The 25,807-nt window shown below is 36.2% G+C and overlaps 1 protein-coding gene across 1 annotated transcript in view; it reads right to left on the bottom strand.

Annotated features, from left to right (window-relative positions):
• Window positions 1-25,807, bottom strand: part of LOC119771803 (cytoplasmic dynein 2 heavy chain 1) — a 142,089-nt gene that overhangs the window by 104,298 nt on the left and 11,984 nt on the right. The window contains exons 22-50 of the mRNA XM_038267964.1: window positions 25,484-25,633; window positions 23,616-23,821; window positions 23,358-23,513; window positions 23,155-23,269; window positions 22,596-22,766; window positions 21,132-21,290; window positions 20,485-20,553; window positions 20,168-20,322; window positions 18,728-18,860; window positions 18,521-18,638; window positions 18,281-18,393; window positions 18,062-18,175; window positions 17,777-17,927; window positions 13,733-13,938; window positions 13,158-13,340; window positions 11,967-12,149; window positions 11,470-11,693; window positions 11,161-11,276; window positions 8,880-9,079; window positions 8,648-8,779; window positions 8,066-8,198; window positions 7,704-7,911; window positions 7,328-7,457; window positions 6,865-7,020; window positions 6,519-6,778; window positions 4,150-4,396; window positions 3,893-4,044; window positions 3,644-3,788; window positions 2,433-2,535 (exon numbers count right to left, since the gene is read on the bottom strand). Coding sequence (XP_038123892.1) covers window positions 2,433-2,535; window positions 3,644-3,788; window positions 3,893-4,044; window positions 4,150-4,396; window positions 6,519-6,778; window positions 6,865-7,020; window positions 7,328-7,457; window positions 7,704-7,911; window positions 8,066-8,198; window positions 8,648-8,779; window positions 8,880-9,079; window positions 11,161-11,276; window positions 11,470-11,693; window positions 11,967-12,149; window positions 13,158-13,340; window positions 13,733-13,938; window positions 17,777-17,927; window positions 18,062-18,175; window positions 18,281-18,393; window positions 18,521-18,638; window positions 18,728-18,860; window positions 20,168-20,322; window positions 20,485-20,553; window positions 21,132-21,290; window positions 22,596-22,766; window positions 23,155-23,269; window positions 23,358-23,513; window positions 23,616-23,821; window positions 25,484-25,633 — 4,588 coding nt within the window. The remainder of the gene's footprint in view (window positions 1-2,432; window positions 2,536-3,643; window positions 3,789-3,892; window positions 4,045-4,149; window positions 4,397-6,518; window positions 6,779-6,864; window positions 7,021-7,327; window positions 7,458-7,703; window positions 7,912-8,065; window positions 8,199-8,647; window positions 8,780-8,879; window positions 9,080-11,160; window positions 11,277-11,469; window positions 11,694-11,966; window positions 12,150-13,157; window positions 13,341-13,732; window positions 13,939-17,776; window positions 17,928-18,061; window positions 18,176-18,280; window positions 18,394-18,520; window positions 18,639-18,727; window positions 18,861-20,167; window positions 20,323-20,484; window positions 20,554-21,131; window positions 21,291-22,595; window positions 22,767-23,154; window positions 23,270-23,357; window positions 23,514-23,615; window positions 23,822-25,483; window positions 25,634-25,807) is intronic.

A 25,807-nucleotide genomic window follows, 5' to 3' on the forward strand; every position in this document is an offset into this window, starting at 1 on the left:
ATATCAAGAGAAGAGAGGAAACAGTGCAAATTTTCTCTTGTGAAAGAGCATATTTGCAGATATAAAAAATGTACAATAACTCAGGTTAGAGGAAGATGGTTGAAAAAAATGAGAGCATGGGGAAATAAATGTATGTCTATTGGAACATTTCATAAAAATAAGAGACTGGACTCTATCACGGCAGGAAAACGTTGGGCAAGGAGGGAAATGAGCTACAGACAGAGAGCAAAGAGAAGAGAGAATAAGAGAGTGAAAGCAAGACAGCAAAAGAGAAAATGAAAGGAAAAAAGGGTGAAACTGGAGCACACAAGCTAAAACTTGGTACAAGGGGTCTTTTGTTTTCATAACAAATAAAATGCTTTATCATAAATTCTAAAATATGTGACAACTTAAGCTTTATGAGACGCCTTTAAATTGTATTTCTTTTGGTTTAAAAGGATTCAATTCAGGTATGCATTAATGTTTTTTTCATTTTCCATTTCATAAAGAGCATGGCTAATAAAGAACTTTGGTCTTTGTCTCACTACTGTCACTGTAACGTATATCTAATCATAAATAAATATAGGTACCAAGATTATACTGGACAGTTCTTCCCATCTATACCAAGAAAGTCTTCTCCACTAAGACTACATACTTCTTTAACTTGAGGCTGAGGTTGAGCTTAGCCTTCCTCCATAATGGTTTTAAGCCTTCCGAGGCAGGGCTTGGTATTAATTAGAATACAAAGAATTATCTCAATTCCCATTTTCAAGATTTAGAATCAACTATTTTAGATCAGATCCAATTTCAAATGGGATAGCTGGTATTAAAATACATTTTTTACATGTACCCTAGTTAGATAACTATGTAGAAATGATACTAAAATGATATCAAAATTTAAAACAAAATTAATACATTAATAGTTGTTATTGGCAGCTGTAAAGATAGTGGAATGAATTTTTTATCTTAGATTATAGGAATCGATCTTTAGAAATTAATTTGAAAATGGTTTCAAGTTTGGAAAAATAGATTTTTTTTAATACAGTCTATTGTACAATGGAGTATTAGGGCAGGGCTAGAGATTTTATTATTTTTTTTTATTATTAAATGTGAGAATAAAGTCATAACATTATAAGAATAATGTTGTAACATAAATTTGTTTTATTATGAAAATAAAGTCATGATATTACAAGAATAAAATTGCTAAATTACGAGAATAAAGTTGAAACATTATCACAATAAAGTCATAATATTAAAAAAATAAAATCATAATATTACAGAAAACAAGTCGTAAATTTACGAGAATAAAGTAATGAAGTTACAAGAATTAAGTTGATAAATTACAAAAGTGAAGCTATTATACCACAACCTGTTTCAAAAGAAAGCTTTTCTTCGATATAGACAGACAGTCATTTGCACAATAGTTTCAAAGTTTTGATATTGATAACAATTTGATGATGGTGTGCTAAAAAACTTAATATTTCTTTAGTTGAGCAACTGATGCCAAAATATAACTTCACAACATGCTCAACATTCCTCATTTTAGGGAAGACAGTGCTTCTTGTAAGAGTTGTCACAATATACTTTATTCTCATAATATTACAACTTTTTTTCTCCTAATGTTACAACTTTATTCTTGTGATATTATGATATTATTCTCATAATATAACAACTTATTCTCCTAATGTTGTGACTTTATTTTGGTGATATTATGACTTTATTCTCATAATATTATAACTTTACTCTCATAATGCTGGAAATGTATTCTTATAATATTATTACTTTATTCTCATAATATTATGACTTTTTAATGTTACAATATTATTTTCATAACGTTATGACTTTATTCTTGTATTTAAAAAAAATTAATCTCTAGCCTGGCCCTAATACTTCATCGTATTATTACCAAATCAACACAGAATAAAATATTGTCTTTAAAACAACAAAGTATTCCTTTGATAAGAGAAAACTGCTGTTTTGGGGTGATACTTTCCAACTCTGAAAAAAAGACCCAGCATTTAGATTTGCATCCCACAAAAAACAACATCTTCAGGCTTGGACTGTAGCTAAAAAAGAACAGTTATTGTCACTGTGCAGTTTAGTTGCTGAAAGAGCCACTTTGTCAGAGTTTAAGCCGCAATCATGGCACTACTTATGGTAAACACAAAACAGACCTAAACTTCCACTTAGTTTTTGTTCTGGAGATGTTTCAACATTGACCGAGGAGTTTTTGTCAGTTCCGTCAGCTCGCACCAGGGCCATTTTGCTTATAGAATGTGTCATCTGTCATGAATATTTTCATATTAGTTCACTTCTTCTCTATATGTTATCACAACTTAAAATTGAAACTCTGGATTTTGACATTATCCACTACTACCACTAAGAAGTATAGATAAATAATATAAAGACCAGATATTATTTAAAAGGGAAAATCCTCTGTAGGCTGTAGTTACCTGCAGTAAGGTCGTATCGCAGCAAGCTAAAAACCCATTCTGTCAGGACACAAGGTGTAAACAGGTAGTGACTGTGGTCATCCACTGTAAACTTTAATTTGACCTACAGGGACAGAGCAAAAACATTATAGAAAACGTTTTAAAAAGACAGGAGAACTAGATCATGACAACATATATGGAAAACTGTTCTTTTCTCTCTTTAGTAAAGGCATTCCTCTTGAAGATTGCCTTCACATAAGAAAACATTAGTATACATTAGCATAAAAAAATAAAATGAATTAACAGAAGGCTGTTTTTGACATCTTAATTTTACAAGCAAGTAAAAATTAAATATAAATTAGCTTATTACTGAGTGTTGTGATACGGGCATTGTTGTACAGTTACATCTACTAGTTACTTCTCCCCAAAAGTAACCAAGTTAGTATTACGGTGGTATGAGGATCGGATTTCATTAAAAAAGTCTTTGTTCATAGAAATAATAAGTGCTTCCAGATTGGGAGCGTTATCATTGGATATGCAGAGCTCTCCTCCTTCTCCTCCCCTCTCAAATGAAAGAATGATGGAGACCCTTCCAAAATCACGCCCCTCAGCCAATCAGCATCATGTATGCCTTTATCTCAGCTCCCCGACTACATCCCGTCCCGTCTACAATCCATATTAAAGTGCGACCAAATTCAAGCAGTGAAGCATGCTTGTAAAATAATCAGGCTTCACAACAAACAATAAAAATACAACAAACTAAATGTTTGCAGCTAGTGGTCTCACACAGACAGCTAGTTTCTCAGTTATGAGTACACATTTTAGAAAACAAAAGATGGACTGATTTTATCTATATCTGAAAGCCAAAGGAGTAAATTGGTTAGAAAAATCTGGATTTTCTGAGAATTAAATCTTCATAAACAAAAAATGCAGTTACTAACACGTTATTATGTAATGCAGTTATTGTAAAAAATATTTACAGTGTTTAGATAAAAAGGAGATTTGTTTGTACAGTGGAAGCAAAAAATTAAAAAATTAAAAGCTGCATTTGCTTGTAAGACATGAAAGAGCTTCTGGTGGGCAGCCCTTCAGCACAAATTACATATTTAGTGATGAAACGGGCTGTTTCCAGGGAAACAGCAGGAAACTACATGATAAGTATGGCAGATTCAGTCTTTGTCTAACAAAAGTTTGAATGTAGTGATATGGGAACACCCCCTGAAAATCAATACCTGTTCATAGACTTGGACAAGAGAGCCTGCCAGCTGGTGTGTTTTCCCAGTGCTGGCCCAGGCAGCCTGGTTTCCCAGACTGTGATGGAGAACAGGCTGAAGGTAAGCTGAGTAGATGGTTTGCAGCTGCTCTCTGTCTGGGTAGCTATAAGGCAGGTCAAGCAAAATCAGATAAAGAAGAGCCATGTCCTAAATACAATTTTTCAAGCCTATAAACAAAATTATCTTTGGTGATAACAATGTACTTACTCTATGGTACAAACGCGTACAATTGAGGAGAAACGGGAGGAGAGCGAATGGGTACCGACAGCCCCTCCTGTTGACATGGAGGCAACGACCTGAATGTTCTCAAGGCTCACCCAGTCCAGATTTTCATCATAAAACCCCTTGTAGGTCAAAATCTGGATTGAAGGATCAAAAAGATATTGGAGTAGGCTTTATTTGACCTATTTCCCTGAAAAACATCTTGTTAGTTGAAAACTCTTTTCGTAATCATGTATCTTAACCTGCTGCAGAAAGGCGATGAGGTTACTGGTCCCCCATTTGTCTGGTTTAGGTAGGTTGATGTCCTTCAGGTAAAGGACAAGATTCTCGCAGTCCTTAGGTCGGAAAACTCGGCCTGTGTTTGAGCTGAGCAGCAGACATGTCTGGCTGAGCTTCTGGAGGACGTGGCGAGACGAGGTCTGGGCGCTGCAGTGAACCACTGCGACTTGTGTGGAACGCAGCCCAGCAAATGCATAGCGCAGAAGCATGCTAGATAGAAAACAATATAGGGTCAAATAAAAAACATATTACAGCTTAGATGTAATATATAGTTATATTATCTATTAGTTTAAACAAACTGTTGCTTACTTTTAACACTGATCACTCATATCTGGATTATGTCAGAACATTGAGCAAGAATAAAAAGAACTGCAGCTATACTGCTTTTAATAAAAGAGTCTCTTTGGATCTTAGAACAATGTTAGTAATAGCAGACCCAAAGGGAAAGATGCATATTTTATGAGGATGAGACAATATCTAGGAAGCAGATTAGATTTTGATCTCACATTGTTTGTATCTAAAATACTTGTTATTTTGTTTGAGGAATAAGCAGACAAGTTCAGTGACCAAGCTGGGATAGTGACCTTTAAGACAGAGGGAAGAAAGATAGGAAGAAAATAACGGACTGAACTTAAGTGTAAAAGGCATACTGAGTGACCGCTGTTGTTTGAGTGCCTGGTGAGGGAGACAATTATTTCTAACGATACAACTCTTGATGTACACCTGTGAACCTCGGCACATTAAACACTGACTGTATCCTTACTCTAAGCTGTCACAGGAAAGGTCAAGTTTTAAATAAAGGTTGTTTGGATTCTGTTGCATATTGTGTGATTTTGTCATTTCAGGGGTACCAACTTCAACATCCCTGTCTTTAAGGCATAATCAAGCTGTGATCTTGTTAAGTTTCTCTTTCCAGGAAGAGAAATACAAGAATATGCATAACAACAACCACTAAAGGAGACTTGGTTTTGGCATACAATCCTGAAGATAAATAGTTTTTAAAAAGATCATTCCAAAAAAGTAAAAAAAAAAAGTTAAAAAAAAAAAAAAAAAAATCACCAAATTTGAAGATGTTTCACTTGCCATCAGGGAAGATTTTTCGATTCAAAATGTCTGGAGTAGCATTGGGTTCTGGGCTTTATTGAGTAGACCAACAATGCCTTGTTATGGCTTACAAAACATTTTTTTTTCTCTGGCCAGAAGTTCAATGGCAAATCATCTATCTTCAAGTTGACAATCCAACGATGAACCCGTCCATGGTGGATTATGAATCGGAAAGGTGAAATAACTTTTTTTTTTTCACTTTTACCCGATGTATTACAACATCTAACTGTCATGCACATGGGCATTGTCAGTTTAACAAAAGCTCTCACGAATTTCAATGAAGTCCTCTTGAAATCTTAAATAATTGTTGTTTATTGCAGATGTGTCTAGTAGTTCCCATTGATTTTGCTTGTAAAGCGGGGAGAATGGCGCTAGGCGTTACTATATTTGGGCAAAAATGGCCGCTCCCGGACTCAGTGATCACGATTAAAGTTTTTTTTGTTTCTTTACTGATTAACACAAAATAAATTAAATCACGCAAATGTATTAGCTTTAGGTATAAATAATGATCCATTGATTATTCCTTGCTGATCGGACTTTTGAAGTTGTTTTTTTCTCTCTTAACTTAAAGGGCTTTCTTCACACCCCTTTTCAAACAACCATCTTCTTTGCCCAAATTTTGAACATTCTGGTGCTCAAACAAATGTCCTTTGTCCTTAAGGTGCAGGTGAACTGCAAAGTGAAGCAGAACTTTTAACTTCTTTTTAAGTTTTTCTTTACTTTTTTTAAATGACTATCACCTGGATGACTGAGAATCTTCACCAGCATATTTTAAAAATATCATTTTTATCACAGATTAGTAAATCAATCTGCATCATAGAGCTTTCATACTGATTTTTCTGTTGTTTGTTAGTTAAACATTTGTTGCAAAAACATTACTCCCATCTGAACTTTCCAAAGTTTGTCACTTTATAACCACTAAGTGAATAGCACTTTTGCAGCAAAGAAATATGGCAGTGGAAGGAAAACATTCACATTCTTTTTTTGTGTGCAAATACATCTTTTAATACAATAAATAATTTTATTTTTGCTGGGTTGGTCAATCCAATACATTTCTTAAAATGAAGACTGATTTTTGAGGTCTATGAAAATACATAAATTAGATAATGTTAATATTTTTGTCAGAAACATTTGAAATGATTAATTTCCTATATGCAATCCAAACTGCTTTTTGGCTTAAGCGTATTAATAAGGTGTGTGTATTGATTTGTAATGCATGTGTAATTACCCCTTTCCACAGCCCTCAGGTCCAACCACCATGAAGGGCTGCCTGTGCCGCGCAGTGAGCCATGGGGAGAAACCGTGCAGACCTCTCTGCATGCCCGGAGTCTTTATTACAGGTAATACATGTGTGTTAAAAAGCTGTTCTAAGCTAAGATCCTCAGGACGCTGTAATGTATAAGCTGCTAGTTGGCCACTGTCAAAATCATAGAAGGTATCAAGTGGTTTTCTGGCATCTGGTGGGCTTTCTCTTGCCCAGCTCAGCAACTACAGGAGTAAAAACAAAAAAAAGGACCATTTAAGGGTTTAAAAAGTGCAGAATACCAATCAAATAAAAAAAAGTTCATTCTCACCTCTTTAGCAAGTTCGTTTCGTGTTTTGAGATTGAGGTTTCCGCCAATGCCTCTTAGAAGTCCAACAATAAACTCTCCCCTCTCAGACACAGCATTGAGGTGGGATAAAGTGTTGAGTACTGTGCCCACCAGACTAGTTTCCACCACAAAGTCATTCTAGAGTTCAGAGGGAAGATGGAGACTGAGATATTTAGGACTCACTCAAAATAAAACACCTAAAAGATGTGAGATGAGTGAAATTCAACCCCTTTATCTGTAAGAGGTGAATATCGGTATACTCACTTGTAACTGAACAGATCTACAGTTTAGCCATTTGCAGAAAATGCTCCCTTATATTCTTGCGCATGCAAAATCTAACACTATTCTTAATAAGTTCTAAAGTAAATTATCTAACTAAAATGTGATTAGCAATGAGCTAGATTAAACTTTTTATGCATGCATGCATGTATGGGAAATATCATACCTGTTTCAGAACCCAGTCCAGCGCTCTTTGGAAATAGTCTCCCAGCCAGTTTTCTAGGTTACTGCGACACTCCTCAGGCTGACGCCTCAACCATGACTTCACCAAAGCACCAACATCAATGTCCTCATCACTTTGGATTCAGACAGGAACCATAGGAGATGAAGATAAACCATAGGAGATGAAGCATTTTGAGCATTTCTGATGCACTAAAGCAACTCTCAAACTTTCAAAACATGCACTAAAGTCCTGCTCAGCAACAATTGAACAACCAAAAGTTTTGACAAAAGTATTTATTAAAAAAACTGCTAACAGAAATCAGAAGTAGCAGAGAAGAGCTACATTTTGGTGCTTAGATTTTCTTTTAACGCCAACTGACCTTAAGAAGATCATGCCCATGCGGGATATTGTTGCTGGAGAGGCGCAGCTCAGGTCGTGAGTCTCAAACAAAAAGTTAACATTGGGTCCAAACTGGATCCGCTCGCCACTGGGCATGGTTAACAAGCGGTTGTCATCAAGCACAGAGTTTAGACTTTCAACCCACTCAGGGTCAATGTCTCCATCGCAAACTATCCAGGAATTCACATCTAGGAAACAAAGGAACTATAAATGTACCATCTTCTGGCTGGCATTCTGATACCCTCCCAGAAGTCCAATTGGTCCAGTAATTTGGGTATTTATTAGGCAGCTGTAAGGCAAGTTGGTAAGCAGAACATGTTAATGATTGAGGTTGCATCTTACCTTGTAGTTCTCTGACTACAGTCCTGGCGCTGTGAGTGAGAACGCCATCAGCCCATTCTCTGGTGTCCATATCTATATGTCCCAGAAGCTGCTGTCTGGGCATGGCTTTAGGATTCATTGTGTAATGCTTTACCTTCAAAGATGAGAAGAATTACACCCTAATAAAAAGCTTCTGAAAGTTTGCTATTTTGATGCACAAGTGTCTAGTTTTCTAAGAATAAAAAAGATGCACAAAAGTATTAAATAAACTAGATTTTTTTTACAAAGGCTTTTCCTTAAAGATAAATAATTAACTGTGTGTAATAAAAGGTTGTCAAAAATAGAATTTTGATCATCGTAAACATATAGGAAAATTCATTTGATAGCTAATTTATTAAACTAAAAAGGTGAAAATCCATTAGAGTTCCTACAGAGAGGTTTATTTCAAGCTGGTCATTTTTGTTTATCCTGATGAGCACACCCTGAATCTGATAAAAACCTATAATCCACCTTCTCAGAAAATAAATATTATGTTAATGATTATCCGCTGACATATGGCACAGTAATGGATGAATGCCTAAGATGGATGGATTCTTTTCTTACCACTTTGCCAGTCATGTTGAGAGCAGCTCTTAGCATTCTCCACAGCGTAGACTTGCCTGCTCCGCTTGGCCCCACGATCACTACACCCATACGTTGCCTCAGTTGTTCATTCAGCTCCATGGCTTTCTTCAGCTGAAAACAAAAAAAAAAGCCTCTTCCTGTAGCTTCTCATTTATCAAGCAAAACATTAATGGTTGAGTCATTTTAAATTGAATAATTACCACACACTTACCTGGCTTGGTATAAGTTCCAGCTGTGCCTCCTGGTAGACTTGTTTTAATGCATCCATCAGGATCTGGTCTTCAACGTCGGTGAAATTAACCCCAGAGAAGACATCTCTGACAAGGGCGTCAAACCGAGAGCTGTCTGCAAATGTCAGCTTGGACATGGTGTTTAATCTCAATGCCTGCACCACCATATTACTCTCCTGAACTGCTTGGACGAAAGAGAAAAGATCAACAACATTAAAGAGGGGATAAAAACAGCAAAGATAAACAAAACCAGCCTGCTGGAGAGGAATACAAAGAGACAAGTTCACAAGAGTTAACTTGTCAAGTCATTATTGCTTTGCTCATACACATCTCCCCTGTTAAAACCACGCTAATTACAAGAGCTTGTCATGATCTAAGAGTTTGTCAATACTTCTGTTCTTAACTCCAAAGTCAATCGTCTTTCCTGCAGGCACAATGGTGAAAGCCTTTCCTTCTTGTCACAGTAACAAGGAGATAAACAAAACAACCTTGGAGACACATGGGGTGCCTGTCTGCATGTTGGACAGATGAAAAGTGAGTGGTGGACCAGAGGGATTTGAAAGAAAATGGAGGAAACAAATAAAGGGATAGAAAAAAGTGAGAGGAGAGACAGAGGGGGATTATTGGAAAGTTAGGGTAGTGGTAAAAATTAGTGAGGAAAAAGGAAAAAAGACGACCAGATATAACAGAGAGATGGCCAATAAGAGGTTTGAAGGAGGGGGAAGGAGATACTACCGAGTTAAGCCGGAACATTTTAAAAGGCTCCCTGGAAACCAAAATGTTTTGCAATAATAAATATGAGAGAAACAATAGATCTCTCCTTTAAACAGAATTTCATTAAAATAATTACATATTTCTTAGACTTTCATTATAATGTCTTTTTAGAGGAAAATATGCATCCAGAACTCTAATGATCACATTGTTATTTAATTTAGTTATTTGGTTCTAAGTAAAAATAAAGAACATTTTTAACATTTGTCTTATAACAGGAAAAGTGTGGTTTACAGGAAGAGTTACATTTATCTCTATGTAGCTTGTAAAAAACTGATAGGAAGACCAAAAGCAAAAGAAAATAGTTTGAGAATAGTTTTATCCTCATTTTAAAAAGAAATCTGGATTTCAATCCACCAGGCTTTTATATTTAAACAAATGTAACAGAAATACTGTTAAATTCTAGACAGCTAGAGCCGAATTAATAAAAAAATATTACTCTTATTTTCTAAATCGAGAAATAAAATGTTCATTTTCCTTAGGTTAATGGCCGTCCAAAATAACAGCAGTGTAGTGATGTGCTTCGTGAAATTATTTGTCACCATTTAAAGAAGCCATCATGATTCAATAAAGTTGTTAAATAACTGATTTGACAATATCTGTGATTTAATCCAAAGAGTAGATTTTACATTAATTAAGAACATGTTGTTTGTCTGGTTTTGATTTTTTAATAGTGTTATTTTTCTCCCTCAAAGGACATCCAGCCTGATTTATATTAACAACCACAAAAGTGATATTAGATTACAGAAAACATAATTTCACATGTTTAGTGTGTCCTAAAACTAACATTGAAAAATAAAAAGATTATATAATTCTCCAAATCAACCTAAGACACATAAGGCAAGGCAAGGCAAGTAAGGAAGGAAGGAAGGAAGGAAGGAAGCAAGCACTGTAACTGTGAAAAGCTAGTCCCAGATAATCAACCCTCTGCCTTCAGGCACTGATGAAGAATAATCTGTTTAACGTCATTCTAAAAGCATAAACTAATATTTTCAGGCTTGCGACTGAAATCAATCAAAATATCAATTCCAAACACTTCAAGCAATCTCTACTGCTTTTTTTTTTTTGCATTCTTCATCCATCCTTCAATTCAAATTACTTCATTTACTAGACTAACTTGAAATTGGGGAAGAATGGAAGCATCAGTCCCACCCTCTGATTGTAGAAATGACTGTAATAAAGAATCCTTTTTTTCAGCACTTGATGGATTAGTGACGATACAGCTTAGTAGATGAAGCAGTGTGTTTTATTTTATTCTTAGAATTTCCTATATTTTGTAGCATTATTCTAATATGATCTCTAATGAAAGATTTGTGTACCATATTTTTTTTAGCTGTAGGACAGCAAAGGATGGTACTTGCGGTAATAGCCAAGGCTGCAACCACTTCCTTATAATTTTCCTGTCACACTCATAAATTGGAGTGGTAAAAATGCCTCAGAAAAACATTGAAAAAAAAAAAGAGATAAAAATAGAGCTAGTGGGGGACTTACTCATCTCCTTGTCATGACCTTTCCTCTGCTGCTGCAGCAGACAGCCACAAGCTTTAAGCACAGTCTTCAGAGCCCGTAAACCCCAGTCATAATGCTGCTGGGGTGTCAACAACTCCCTGGGAAAGGCAAATACAGGCTTATTCTTATATTTTACTCTAGTACAAGCTGTAGAAATCAAGGTTGGACATCTTAGGAAACATAATCATAAAGTTAACTGTAACACTTTAACCACAGAAACAGGTTAACAACGATTACAGGAAGTTTATGGTATGAATGTCAATACCGCAAAAAAATCCCCATAGCTTTTACCTGGCCAGATTGAAGACTGCAACCAGCTTACGGCCCAGTACTTCTCCATTTTTGAAGCCCTCTGAGTAGAGGATGACTTCAGCTATGAGCTCATTGTCGGGTCGGCTCATGGCTACAGGCCTAAACAGCTGCTTCAGGTTGTCTGGAAGTTTCTGCCGCCCACCGTAACCTTTCCCTGCAGGGTTTAAAGTGATGAAAACCCCAGAGTTTGGGTCCAATTCCACCTGGAAAATAAAAATATCAAATGATTTTTCTCATTAACAAGACATTCCCGTTTCTAATAGCTACCTTTAGCTTTAATTGTATGGTCATGACAGATTAAGAATAACTGATTAATACAAGATTTAACTTATGGGATAAAAAGCAGTGATATGCAGTGTGTCACAAACAGAAAAAAAAGACAATTTGTCTAACCATACAGAAACCTAATTTGTTTGTTCTTTGGTCTGGTACTTGGAAAGACAACATATATCTGCTTTTATAGTTTTTATTTTTACCTCCTTGCCCAACAGCTCACAGGTTTTTTTGTTATGTTTCAGGGATGCTTGGATGGCCTGAATCTGCATGGAAACTGCAGAAAGCACGGCTTCCTCTAAACGATTGAACTCATCGAAGCAGCCCCACGCTCCACACTTCACCAGCCCAACAAATATTCTTCCCATTGACTTAACATCTATACCCTGTAAAAAGCAAAAAGAAAAGTAGCTTGTAATTCTTATCAACAATGAATTCATCCATCCATCCACCCACCCACCCACTCATCCATCCATCCATCCATCCATCCATCCATCCATCCATCCATCCATCCATCCATCCATCCATCCATCCATCCATCCATCCATCCATCCATCCAATCTGTGAAATACCAGTTTTTTAGGAGTCAAGATAAATAGTTGTAATACATTTTCCACATTTGGTGTAGCATTCAAATATTTAATTATTCAAATGAAAAAAACAAACTCCATAAAGGAAAATATTTAAAACACAAAGAAGGAATCACAAGATTATGGTTTTAGTTTCTCATTTTTAACCTTAAAATGTTATCAATTTCTGTATTGTCATGAGAACTTTTCCTTTTTTTGTAACAATAGTTTAGCAGATTCAATCTTTAATAAACTTAAAATTAAAAAAAAAAGGAGAAAAATGTTTTTATTTTTTTGAATTATCATACTTATTTAAACATTTTTTTTCATCTAAAATATATATATGTGCGTATTTTTCTATCTAAACATTTAAATGATAGCATCTTTAAATATAATTTTCTTCCCCAAACAGATTTTTTTTTCATCAGTTGAATTGTAAAACTATATGCGTCACAATGCAGGAAAATGTTTTCAAATTATTTATATCACTGGACTATTTCATGTAACAAACCTGGCCTTTAACATGGTTTATCATACTGTATGAGACTAATATGGTAAAAAAAAAATGAGGATTATTGAATAAAGGTCAAAATCCTTGCTGAATAATCAAGTTATTGCAACATTATATGGCAATAATGCTTAGATGATTTTCTTTTTTTTTTTTTTTTGAAAAGTGTCTGAATACCTTGAAGAGGAAAAACAGATCACAATATGGCATGAAACTATTTTTCCTATCTGGCTGCTTTGAAACATTTTACAAGTTTGTTCAATGAATATAATCTTTAATGTAATTCTGTCCTGCCCACACATTAAATGTCTTTTTACCTCATCACAATTGAAAACCAACACTTGGCGTCCAAAGAGCCCACCCAGAGCTTTGACAGATTCAGTCTTGCCAGTGCCAGCAGGCCCATAGGGATTCCCACCGAGCCCCATCTTCATGGCCTGGGTTAGAGTCAGGTAACACTTATCTGTCAGCGGAGTGTGCACCAGCTTAGCAGCATTCCCCTGGCAGAGAGGAGGGTTAAGATAGAGGAATAAGTTATAAAGGGTGCAAGAAAAACTGAAAGATGGATAAAAGTAAAAATGTAAACAAAGGGGCACTGGAGGTATAAAGGGAAGTCAGCAATTGCTAAAAGGTAAAGAGAGGTGCATCAGAACAGAAGGGATGAAAAAAGGACAAGCAAAGAGTAAGACAGAGTATAATGTGTTGGAGAACTGCAGTTCTCTGCAGCAAGGTACATCTGGAGCTGGTAATATGTGTGTAAACACTGCCTCCAAAAGGTCAAAAAAGTAATTACCATTTCTAATACTGTAAAAAAAGATTAAGTAACAAGATCACTGTGCATCTTTTGGTAAATATATTGCGGTGAGCAAACTTGAATTTCCTGTCATCCCACCTGGTATTCGTAGGTGTAACTAAACTGTGCATCCACCATATGTATGTGGCAACTTTTGTCTGTTCCCATGTAGAAGCGGAGTTGTTTCTTCCAGGCCCAGTCGTCAGTTCTGGTGACACCTGCCTGGTTAAGCTGTTTCACCACGCTGATGTTGTGAATGATATCCAAAATCAAAGCTTTCAGTTTCAGCTGCAGCACACTGGACTCTGAAATGGGAGACAATCATGAATATTACCATAAGTATAAACAAACAGCCACCATCTTATCAGAGAACATAATTTAAACTGGGGATGCACGATATTGGGATTTTGGCCGATATCCGATATGCCGATATTTTAAAACTCATGTAGCCGATAACCGATATCGATACCGATGTTAAAGCTGGACAAAAATAAGTAGTCATTGAAAATAGCAGTTTTGTTATCCATTTCTGACACTTTGAAAAATAATATACTCAAATATATTTTCATATGCTGATATCAAATTGATTTTTAAAAACGCGGTATCGATCTATTTTAATTTCAAAATCTCGTGAAATGTCATCGTTCTGTTACAAACTCTCGTGATATTGTGCTAATTCTTGTGAGATTTTGTTAGTAAAATAAATCGATACCGCGTCAATATATCAACATATAAAAATATGGCAAAATTTCGTGGATTTTCGGGGGATTTCGTAGCATAACGATGACAAATAGCAATATTTCATTAGTAAAAGAGATTGATATGGTGTTTTTAAATGGCAATATATCAGCATATGAAGATATTGTGATATTTTAATGTATCAATATTTTGTCCCTCTTCTTTAGAAGTTTTTAAGTCTGTAAAAAAGAAGTTTTTGAGGAAAAAGAAGAAGTAGTATTTTTTTTTTTAGACTTTAGAAACTCAGAAGCTGATCAAATATCGGGTTAAATATCGGTGGGGTGGCCGATATCCGATATTCAGTTTTAAGGCCGATACAGGCCGATACCGATAGGGGGCCGATTATATCGTGCACCACTAATTTAAACATAATCTTTTGGTTTTCAGGAATATAGTTTATATCCTTTATTTAACTTATGTGACCCACAGGTTGTAAGAGTACTTTATAAAACTATAGTTCATAAACAATCCTCTGTTTTGTAATAAGCAAAATGAAGAAGAGAGAATTTTTTTTTACTTATCATATAAAAGGCTACTTTTAAATGATTTCAGTAATGAGTTATTGAAAGCCATTCCAATTTATTTTTTCTTGTAGGCTAATTGTAATTTTTTACTCTTCCATTAGAATTTGAAGCTAACAGAAACCTAATGAATTAGTGGATCAAACATGGATACATTTTAACTGTACAAAAAAAGGATTATTTTTCATACATTTCAGTAATCAGGAAAAAAGAAATGAAAATGAAACAAAAGCTATCAACTTTCCACTTAATTAATGCATCTCTTCAGATGATCCTGAAATAAAACAGGAATTGACCAAGTGCTGATGTGAAGTTTTAAACAGAATCTACCATTAGGGCATAGAAAATGTGAATGAATTAGATACAGAGAGAAGCCATGATTGAAAGAGATGAAGAGCTTGTTATTGTCAAATATAATGACATAAAAAGCAGAGGATTTCACTTTAGACCATTTGGAGGGTGGTGGAGTCCCCAACCCGCCCAGAGGAACAAGCGATATGTTTGGTAAACAAGCTGAAAGAGAACACAGTAATCTCTGACTGAAGACGGTCACTAAGCCCCACTAATACAGCAGAATATTGTGTGCAAAACAAATGCGCTGCCAGGAGGGCATTTCTCTTTGGCAACTTCCTGATTCTAAATGTTTCCACCAAAAATTGAGCTTAATTCTGACTAACAGCTTGTTTACATGTTGTCTAATGACTCACACACGTTTATCACTGAGCACAGATTAATACCAAAAAAACTAATTTAATATAAAACAATTATTTTCATCTCAAAACAATTCATTTTCTCGAGGAAAAAAAACAAAGATATATTTTGTGTCAGTCATTTTTAAAAAGAGACATATCATTCATTTAAACCTATGAATGGAAGAACATGAAATAAACTAGGTGTCTAGTTACCCTCCTGTTTCGTTTCTGGGGCAAAGGAAGAAGAAGTTCCCCTTCTCCTTTTTGGTTTAAAGCATTTTATGTTAATCTAGAGATTAGATTTCCCATTCTGGCATTACTTTAATTACTGTGACCAGTCCACAGCCTCTCTAACTCATACTAAAGGGATTTAGTGTAATGTAATGAGATGATACCCTGAAAACATTTTATACATGGTTAGCTGTGGTTTAAGTGCAAAATATCCACAGAATGGCCCTTGTTATCTGTGACCATCTTATAAGCCTAATGTAGAGTGCAATTCTTCAATAAATTACATAGAAATATCCTGTATAACCATGCCTACTGGCACATTTTGAAGTTTTTTCAACCGTGGAAAAAAATAGCCCCATGTAACACTTTACAGATGAAAGTATAAAAATAAGCAATGTACCATAAAATGATGGCACTATGAGAGCAGTGGAATATTTCATCTGATGCATGAATAACAAACTCACATTAAAAAAGAAAAAAAATCTTTTTTTTTTGTAAATTTGAGCTCTGAGGGAAAGAAAACAAATCTGTCTTGCTTTATGGGTCCATATTTCCAGCCTTGGGTCATTAAATCTGTAAGTCTGCAACTGAAGCCAAAGCTTTAAAATGGCCCTGCCCTTCTGAAGAAATTCACACAAGATCCTTCGAGAGGAATTCATCTCAAATCTGCTGTGCAAACCAAACAGAATGTCTCAATCTGAGTAAGATCGGTTAAAACTGCAAAAGGAAAAGAAACATAAGAAAAGACAGTTTCTCACTGTTTCTGTCTAAATTAAGAACAATCAAACTGACATTTTTTTTATTCTATTGCTTTTCTTTTTTTTTTTTAAATCAAGCAAATTCCAATGAAACAAAAAAAATGTTTTATACTGTAACTAAATAGAGATCTTGTACTGTAGAAGTTCCACACAATCATAAAATAAAGAATTACAATAATAAGTCATTAATTCCACAAATCAATTTCCAAAAATTAAAATCAACACAAAAAAGTGAGAACATAAAAAAAGGTGTTAAAGGTATAGTGGATGATGTGTTTTTTTTGCAGTTGAATCATCTAAATAGGTGGTCCTCCTAACTGTCAATCATTTTGGTGATATGTTTACGTAAAGCCCTCCTACGTGCTCGTCCCTTTAACTATGTTTTTATGCACATGCACACTTTCAGGCATATATCTGTGGTGAGCTACGGTTTCAGACAGTCATTTAAGCTCACCTTTCTCACCGCGGTTCTTTGAAAATGTCAGAGGGTCGTAAGAGAAAAAGTGTCTACAAAGTGTGTGACAAGAAGAGAAGGCCTCAGAAGAGAGAAACAAGATCAGAGGGTTTGTAGGAGATTACTTCACACGATGGCGTACACTGAAAGCACAGGTCAGCCTCCCACTGATGCCTTGGTTTGCGAAATTTGTACTCGACAGTAAAATTTGGCATGCTATTTTAAGAAGTAGATGCAAACAGGACACAAGGACAAATGGGCTTGTGCATGCTCTCGCACACATTTAGTAGGCGTTCCCTCATCGGAGCAGTTACAGGGTTGTGTATGTGAATTATTTTTTAAAAATTAGGGGAAATCCTCCCCTATACCTTTAGCAATTCAAGAATGGGCTTAATTGAGTTTCTTCCCTATGTTTGAGACAGAGGTCGGAACAAACTGTTTGAACAATTTCTTGCAATAAATATAGAAAGGAGGAAAGAAATTACAGAACCAAAGTACAGCAAGTTTAATCAAAAAGGGGATGACAATTTAGAGATTGAGGAAGGTTACACCAAACTTGGATCCCTGAACAAAAGAGAGCCATTCAAATCCAACAGGAGTGCCCACCTAAAATCTATCATTTGTTTAAACTTCCTTTACTTTGAAGGGCTTTATTTCAGGTTATGTCATTTTTTTTTTTTGCTGGAATGAAACGAAAAACAAAAAAGTCAAGAACTTTTTTTGTAATAATATTAGCAGAACCAACCAACCTGTGTTAGGATGATCATCTGAACTTGTTTCCACTGTGGTGTAGTGCTCCAGTTTACTGTTAAGCTCCAACTCCAGCTGATGCAAAGTTTGCTCTTTTATAGCGTTTTCCACATCGTCAGTAAACTGGATTTGCTCAGCCAAACAGAGAATCTATATAACACACAAAACATATCCGTCCATTAGAATGTAAAGCTAAAAGCACTTTAAGCGCTCCTAAACTTGATTGAGTATTTAGGTAGTTTGTTTTAAAACAGTTTAGGCATTACTTAAAAACGTTTTTAGACCTGTGAAGGGTAACGTGAGGGATCCACCTCCCCTTTCCTGCCCAGAGACAAACATTCATTCAGCAAATGTTTCAGCGTTTCCTTCATTTCCATGGCCAGCTCGCTCAGCCAAACCTTAAAAGAAGAAGGATTGTAAAGTTTGATGTTTTTACATTAAACTACAGGTGTGTACTGTATCATGTGTTATTGCCTATTTAAATGTTGTAGAAGATTCTATACCTCAACAAGGCTGGAGATGTGCACAACGTTTCTTAGCTGTACTACTTCTCCCTCTAAAGAACACATTGCAACAATGTTCTGCCGTGGTTCGTCAAACACAACACTGAGGATGCCTGCAAAATAACACTCATAAAGATTAGGGCCAGTGTCTAATTAATAATGCCAAGTTATATAGCAAAAAAAAAGGACATAACAGAGCTGGTTGCAAAAATAAACAGAGGTTTAACAGAGGTGGCTGACCTGCAAAGAGTTTCTTCAGATGGGATTGGATGACAGTTGGGTTGGTTGCCTGTCCAAGAATTTCTAAGAGGTCATCATCTCCAATAAAATAGAACCGTGGAAAAGCAGAACGCTTCTCCTGCAAAAACCATGAAAATAATTAGTAATTTCTTCTAATGCTGGATAACCATAAGAAATGCATTTGAATAGTGAGGTGTGCATGTGTACCTCTAGGAACTCATTTAGGGACTTTTGACAGCGCTGAAGCTGATCCAGTAGGTTGACCAGGGAGTTTCTGACGCCAGCCCGCGAGCTCAAAGAAACTACTCTGGTGTCTCTCTGGATGTCTGACATTATAGACCTGTTGCATAAGTGGAGAAATTGTTTTGGGAGTTCTTTCCATTAAAATGCATATAGATATAGAGAAATGTAGATGGGCAGATGGACAGACATGAAAAAATGAATATAACGTGGTAATTAATCACTGGGTTAAACACCAAACTTACTTCTTGCTATTAAAATTACACTTGTCATAATAAACTAATATTGAAGTTGTTAAATGTAGCCACATAGAAAAAACACATTCCCTAAACTTAATTCTTACATTGTGCAATAATCATATGATGAAATTTAGCAAACAAAGCTATAGATCTAAAATTTTATATTCAAAACTAAACATGTTTTTTAGTCAAAGAAATGTTAAAAATTGTCCTTTTAAGAAGTAGTTTTTATACTTTTACATGATTACAATAACTTAAATATATATATATATAATATAAATATAATATTATAATATATTTATATTATAATGTATTGCCAATATTCCTGAAAAATTGCTGATTTATAGCGATCTGTTAAAGTGCAAACTTGACTTTTTTCTGTAAAAAAAAGTGATTTTTACCAAATATAAATCAAAATAAATAAAATAAAAAGAATAAATGCTGCCAACTGGTATATTACTTGTCCTCATAACCATACTGCTCCTAAAAATACACATCTGGGGCATATTAATATATTTTTTAATTAATATTATTTAAGGGTGATAAATAAATAATAAATGATGATAAATAAATAATAAATCATTTTCCAAATTATGTGCATATTTCTTAAAGTCTGTTCGAACTATTTATGTCATGTCTGTCAAACCATCATAGACAATATAATCCATACCAGTTTCTAAAAATCAAACAGCCAATAACAGACAACGAAAGACAAAAACCGTGAGCAGTCAGATTTGTGGCTATGATGCTGGGACAATGGATTACCAGAGCCAGGTGGAAATATTTCATTTTACAATAATTATGATGCATTGTATGTGTCTGGAAGTGAGGATGAAAGGAAGTTATGTTTTGTATCATTATTATTATTATCATTATTTAAGGATACCAGAAAGTCTTGAACCAGCCTTCATACAACTTATTAATGACAGACAAAAACGAGACCAAGACCAAAGGAAAAAAATTCGAGACCAAGCCAAGACCAGGAAAAAAACCATCTAGAGTCAGAACTCGATCCCTGATATATCATCCACTCTTATGATTTTGTCCCTTTTCTCTAACAAAAACACACACACACACAAGTGACGCGGCAAAAAAAGCGGGACCTAAAGATATCGTTTCAAAGTTAAGGTGAGACAAACGTTGTGCACCAAATCCAAACACAGAATACCTGAAGTCTTCATCCACCCTTTTGAAGCGTGTTTCCTCTCGAGGCAATGCTCCTCTTCCAAAGATAGGCTCCAGGTAAACCCAGCGTCTCTGGATGGCATTGAGATTGAGCAGATACTCATCTAAGTCTGACAGTCGAACCTCCCACAGGCTGACCTGAGAAGACAAGGCCTCAATGTTGGAATCTTGGTCAATGCCACTTAAACACTTTGTGATCTGTAAAAATTGTCCAATCTCAAAAACAAATAATCCAAATTTAAGATTGAGAGGTCAACAATGAAAACTCTCCACAAATTTGAAGGCCTCCAACCATCTCACCTTGTCCTGGAAGCTGCGGTAGTAAGGCGAGTCTTTCAGAGACTGCAGCAAACAGCGGTTGTCTCCCACCTGCATAGACAGAGCACGGTGATAAAACCAGGGTTAGCTAAGGCTTAACATTTTAATGCATAATAATGTGCCTGCATTTCCCTCAAGATATTTTTGTAAACTCCATTTCTCCCTAGAAAACAGCAAATTAAGGCCAGTGCTAAAGTTTGACCAGCATAAAAACTTATCTGACAAACAAGAAGAAGGCCTGTAATAATAGTGGCTTCTTCTTAAATTAAATGTCAAAATGTTAATTCAAATCCCAAAAGTTTACGAATGCATGCTGCATTTTCAGGTGCAAGAGAGTGGAATGTTTGGTCAAACCTATTAGTATTTGCATATAAATCAATAGCCGAACCTGATACCAACTTAAAAAATGTAAGCAAAGCTGTCAGTAAACAAATGTAAATTAGTATCCACAATATGGTTTATAGTTGCAGTTTTTTTTTTACCGTAAGGAACTAACTTCCAATTTAAGTATTAAGTATTAAGTTAAGGAATCTTAATCACTGTGTCACAGCATTTATTTATTTATATATTTAAATAAACCATGTGCACACACATCCATTTAAATCAACTATCGTGTTTAAAATGTGTACCTGATTTACGATATCCTTCCAGTCTTTGATCAGACTTAGCATGCGCCCACTACTGTCTGTGTACTCCGTGAGAGTGAAAATGGCCGCAGCGCCCCACAGATCCAGCTCCCTTAGGGCTTCTCGGATGGACACCTCTGCCTGAGCACGACTGTTCAGATCCTGTGGTCAATACCAAAGCATACCAAAAGAAAAAGAACTTCACAGGTTATTGCTTCTAAAAGAGGGAGGATAAAAAGCTGTAAGATCACATCATCACTAGGCTCAATATGTTTTGAAAAACCCCAACTAGATCATTATGTAGCCTGGTTGGGACGTGGAAAATTACTTACTTCAGTTTATTTTGGTCCCTTTAGTATAGTAAAAAGAAAAAAACTGAAAAGGAGTGGCGTGTATTTCTATTTCATGTGTAACATAAGTGAACAAATAGCTCATAAAGATTGAGAACAACATGGCTGAAGGGTCGGGGATGGAGCTGGTTTACTAGTCCATAGTAAGGCAAGAGTAAGGAAGGACTATAAATCCACCAGCACATGGCTATCCACCAGCCCTGGACAAGACAGGATCAACCAGAGGAGTCTGAAGGTTAATAACTAACTCTGGAGGAGCAGCATAGATTCACGGCTCAAGAGACTTTGTTAAAAGGACAACTCTTATCATGCATTCCACAAATCTGACCTTTCAAAAGGTCAGATTTGTGGAAGAGTGGAAAGCCAATTTTGAAAGAAAAATGTCTTGTTTAAAGTTTAACACAAAAAAATCTGGGGGGGGGGACAGTAAACATGTGGGAGATAGTTTGATCAGATGAAGCCAAAACAAACCTGAACCTTTTGAGGAAAGCTATCATTGCGCATAGCATCCCTAAAATGAAATCATCAGCAATGCATGACGGTAAATCCTCGCCACCACGCAGTGGTGAAGCTTTTCTTTGATCAGGACAGAGAGACTGCTCAGAAAGTAAAGCTGTAGGAAAGTCTGTTTGAGTCGGCAAAAGACTTGAGTCCTAAACAGGGTTGGACTGGGCATTGGGCATACGGGGCATAGTCCCGGTGAGCCGACGCCAGTTTTGAGGCCGGCCCAAGGCTTTAATAAAGGAATCAAAAATGTATGTTTTCATTATTAAACATTTTTTGATAAAATCATTTAATGATAAAAAAAAGTAATAGTAAATAATCGTTCTATTCATATAATTAAAATGTAATTAAAGGATAGAAATAACAATTAAGTCCACTACAACATCTGAGAATCTACATCCTTTTTGACTAAATGGCAAATCCCTTCAAACTACATTTATTCATTCATACGCTCTACCCTCTGGGGCCATGGACAGTTTAAGAAAATCCAAGGAAATACTTAAATACTCAATATTTGATTCATGTATTTGTTTTTAAAAGGTACTAAAAATAATTTCACACTTTACTTTGATCTTATCGGTAAATATTATCTACAATGATCTTGTTCACAAACCTTGAGCTCCAACGCTTTCTCTGTGATAGTGTGTGCCACTCCCAGGAGGTCATTAAAGGTAAGTCTCTCTAAGGTGGTCCCTCGGGGTAGACCCAGCAAACGAAACATGTCCAACCAATGGTCCTGCGAAAGGTGCTCTCCACGAACATACTTCAGTACAGGTACCATATTCTGGCCAAACAGATAAAACATCCAAACTAAAAATCTTAGCACAGAATGTTTAGCTCAATTATATAAGAATGATAACTTTTATCCTCCTGTAAAGACCGTTAACAATCTATTCCAAGCCCAAAGCTCAAAAAGAATCTTTTAATAGTAAAGAGAAAGCAAATAAATCAACTATAGTGTGGTGAAAGTTAAATATGCTGAAATTTAAAAGTTTGTACTTCAACATAAAAGATGCTCAAAACTTAACCATGTTGTTCCATTAAATAAATCCTAACAACACAATACAACCTACTGCACAACTCTAAACTTCTTAGAGCAAAAAAATGCATTTGATTAAGAAGAAGAATTTAAAAGAACAAACATGGTACGATGATATTTCTTCCCAACATACCTTGTATTTGTCCACTTCTCCCTGAAGTTTAACAGACATGACTGTTGGTTTCTTTAGTTTTCTCAACCGGTCTCGCCATGCAAAGAGAAACTCCTCAAACACATAAGTTTTACTCCTGTATTTCACAGAAAACAAATCCATGAGGAATAAATTCAATACATTAAGGACCATAGCATCTTTAGGATCCACTTTAGCAGCCAAACCTGAATGTGATCCAATCCTCCTGGGCCTTTTCTGTGAAGCCTTGGTGCCACTCCTCATACAGACCCCACATCTGACTGTGCTCATCCATGTCTCTTTTTGTCTCTTCTGCCAGAGAGAAATCTGGAGGCTCCAAATTAAAATGTGTACAGTCTTCACTGCAAAAATGGAGGGATTCGTAAAATAACATTGTATTAAAATTCACTTGAGCCATACTGAAATGAGAAGAGTATAAATTCAGCAGACTCCAATAAACTTACAGCAGTTTGTTGCGTATAAGCTCCATCTCCTGGAACTCCTGCTGTTTGTCTCTGATGGTCTGAAGGCAGGCAAGCAAGGCAGGATGATCACCAGTTTCAAGCATCTCATCTTTAGGCTTTAGTTGGTCCCAGCGGGCTTTGAAGCGCTCCAAATCTGCCATGTAGGCACTAATACGAGCAGATGCATGATTTCGCATCACCTCCACCTAAGAAACACGTAAGCATGTATACAAAAGGAGCAGAAACACAGCCTGTTAGAACACAAAATGACTGGAACTATTATTCCCATCAACTAGGACCTCTAATAAGATTTTACTTGAATAAATCAACATAAAGTAATATTTGTTAAATTTGAGGATTTAGTTTCTATACACATATACAGTCTATATATAGACTGCTAAAGAAAAGGGAACACGTAAACAAAACAATAATACTTCAATTAAATCAAACCTCTGTTGAATCAAACTGTCCACTCAGGAAGCATCACTGATTGGCAATCATATTAACATGCTGTTGTGCAAATAGAATAGACAATAGGTGGAAATTAATGCCATTAGCATGACACACTCCATAAAGGAGTGGTTCTGCAGCTGCACTACCTGAGCCCACACAAGTGGCTCAGGTAGTGCAGCTCCTCCAGGATGCCACATCAATGTGAGCTGTAGCAAGGTTTGCCGTGGAGGAGGCCTTTGGAGAGCAACAACCCAGCATCAGGACCACTACCTCTGCCTTTCTGCAAGGCGGAACAGGAGGAGCACTGTCAGGGCCCTGCAGAATGACCTCCAGTAGGCAACAAATGTGCATGTGTCTGCGTAAAAGGTCAGAAACCAAATCCATGAGGATGGTAGGAGGGCCTGATGTCCAGAGATGGGGTTGTGCTCACAGCCACACACCATGGAGGATGCTTGGAATTCAGACAACATCAGGATTGACAAATTTGCCAATCTGCCCTTTGCTCTTCAGAGATGAAAGCAGGTTCACACTGAGCACTTGACAGACATGAAAGAGCCGGTACACAGTGGAGAGCTATCTGTTGTCTGCAACATCCTTTAGCATGACTGGTTTGGCAGTTGCTCCCTAATGGAGTGGGGTGACATTTCTTTGGGCCGCACAGTGCTCCATGTGCTCACTAGAGGTAGCATGACTGTCATTAGGTACCGAGATCCTCAGACCTCTAACAAGACCATGTGCTCAAGTGGTTGGCCCTAGATTCCTCCTAATGCAGGACAATACTAGAACTCTGGAGTGTCACAGTTCCTGCAAGATGGAGGCATTAAAGCTATGGACTGGCCCACCTGTTCCCCAGACCTGAATCCGAGTGAGTACATCTGGGACATCATATCACTATCCATCCACCAACATCACGTTTTACCACAGACTGTCCAGGAATTGGTGGATGCTTTAGTCCAGGTCTAGGAGGAGATCCCTCAGGAGACTAGTCACCACCTTATCAGTAGCATGCCCAGGCGTTGTAGCAAGGTAATACAGGCACATGGAGGCCACACACAATACTAAGCCTTGTTTTGACCCATTTTAAGGACAGTGCATCAAAGTTGGATCAGCGTCTAGTTTTTTTTTTAATTTTAATTTTGTGTGAGACTCCAAATCAATGCCTCAATTGGTAATACATTTGAGGATTTGTTTGAGTTTTGTTGTCAGCACATTCAGCTTATATATAGTATTATATATAATATTCAATGAGAACGTTTCATTCATTTAGATCTAGAATATGTTATGTAAGTGTTACCTTTTATTGAGCAATATATATATGTATATATATATATATAAAACTTCAAAGGATGTCAATATTTCAGTAGGGTATTGTAGGTGTCAGAAAATAAATTGTAACACAGTGTAGCTGATGTCACCTGATCTTTTATCATGAGCTGATGGCTCTCCATGACGAGTTCTAGTTTATCCCACTTGGCCCTCAGAGAGGATAATGAGTCCAGACCTGAACCAGCCACAGTACGGAGAAGACGGTTTTTCTCCTCAGCAAACTGGAACTCAGGCAAGATCTAGGTACAAACACCAAATACAACGTTTTTATAGATGGGATTTCAGACGCTTGAGATATTTTACATTACATTGCAAGTCTGATATATCATAACAAAAATAAAAAAACAATCACTGTCTAATTTTGCGAAACGTTTACGAATCCTAATATCCACTATACAACTAACTTAGGGTGC

This window comes from Cyprinodon tularosa, unplaced genomic scaffold, assembly GCF_016077235.1.
Source record: "Cyprinodon tularosa strain WSP-4 unplaced genomic scaffold, ASM1607723v1 ctg69, whole genome shotgun sequence".
NCBI classification, from domain to species: domain Eukaryota; kingdom Metazoa; phylum Chordata; class Actinopteri; order Cyprinodontiformes; family Cyprinodontidae; genus Cyprinodon; species Cyprinodon tularosa.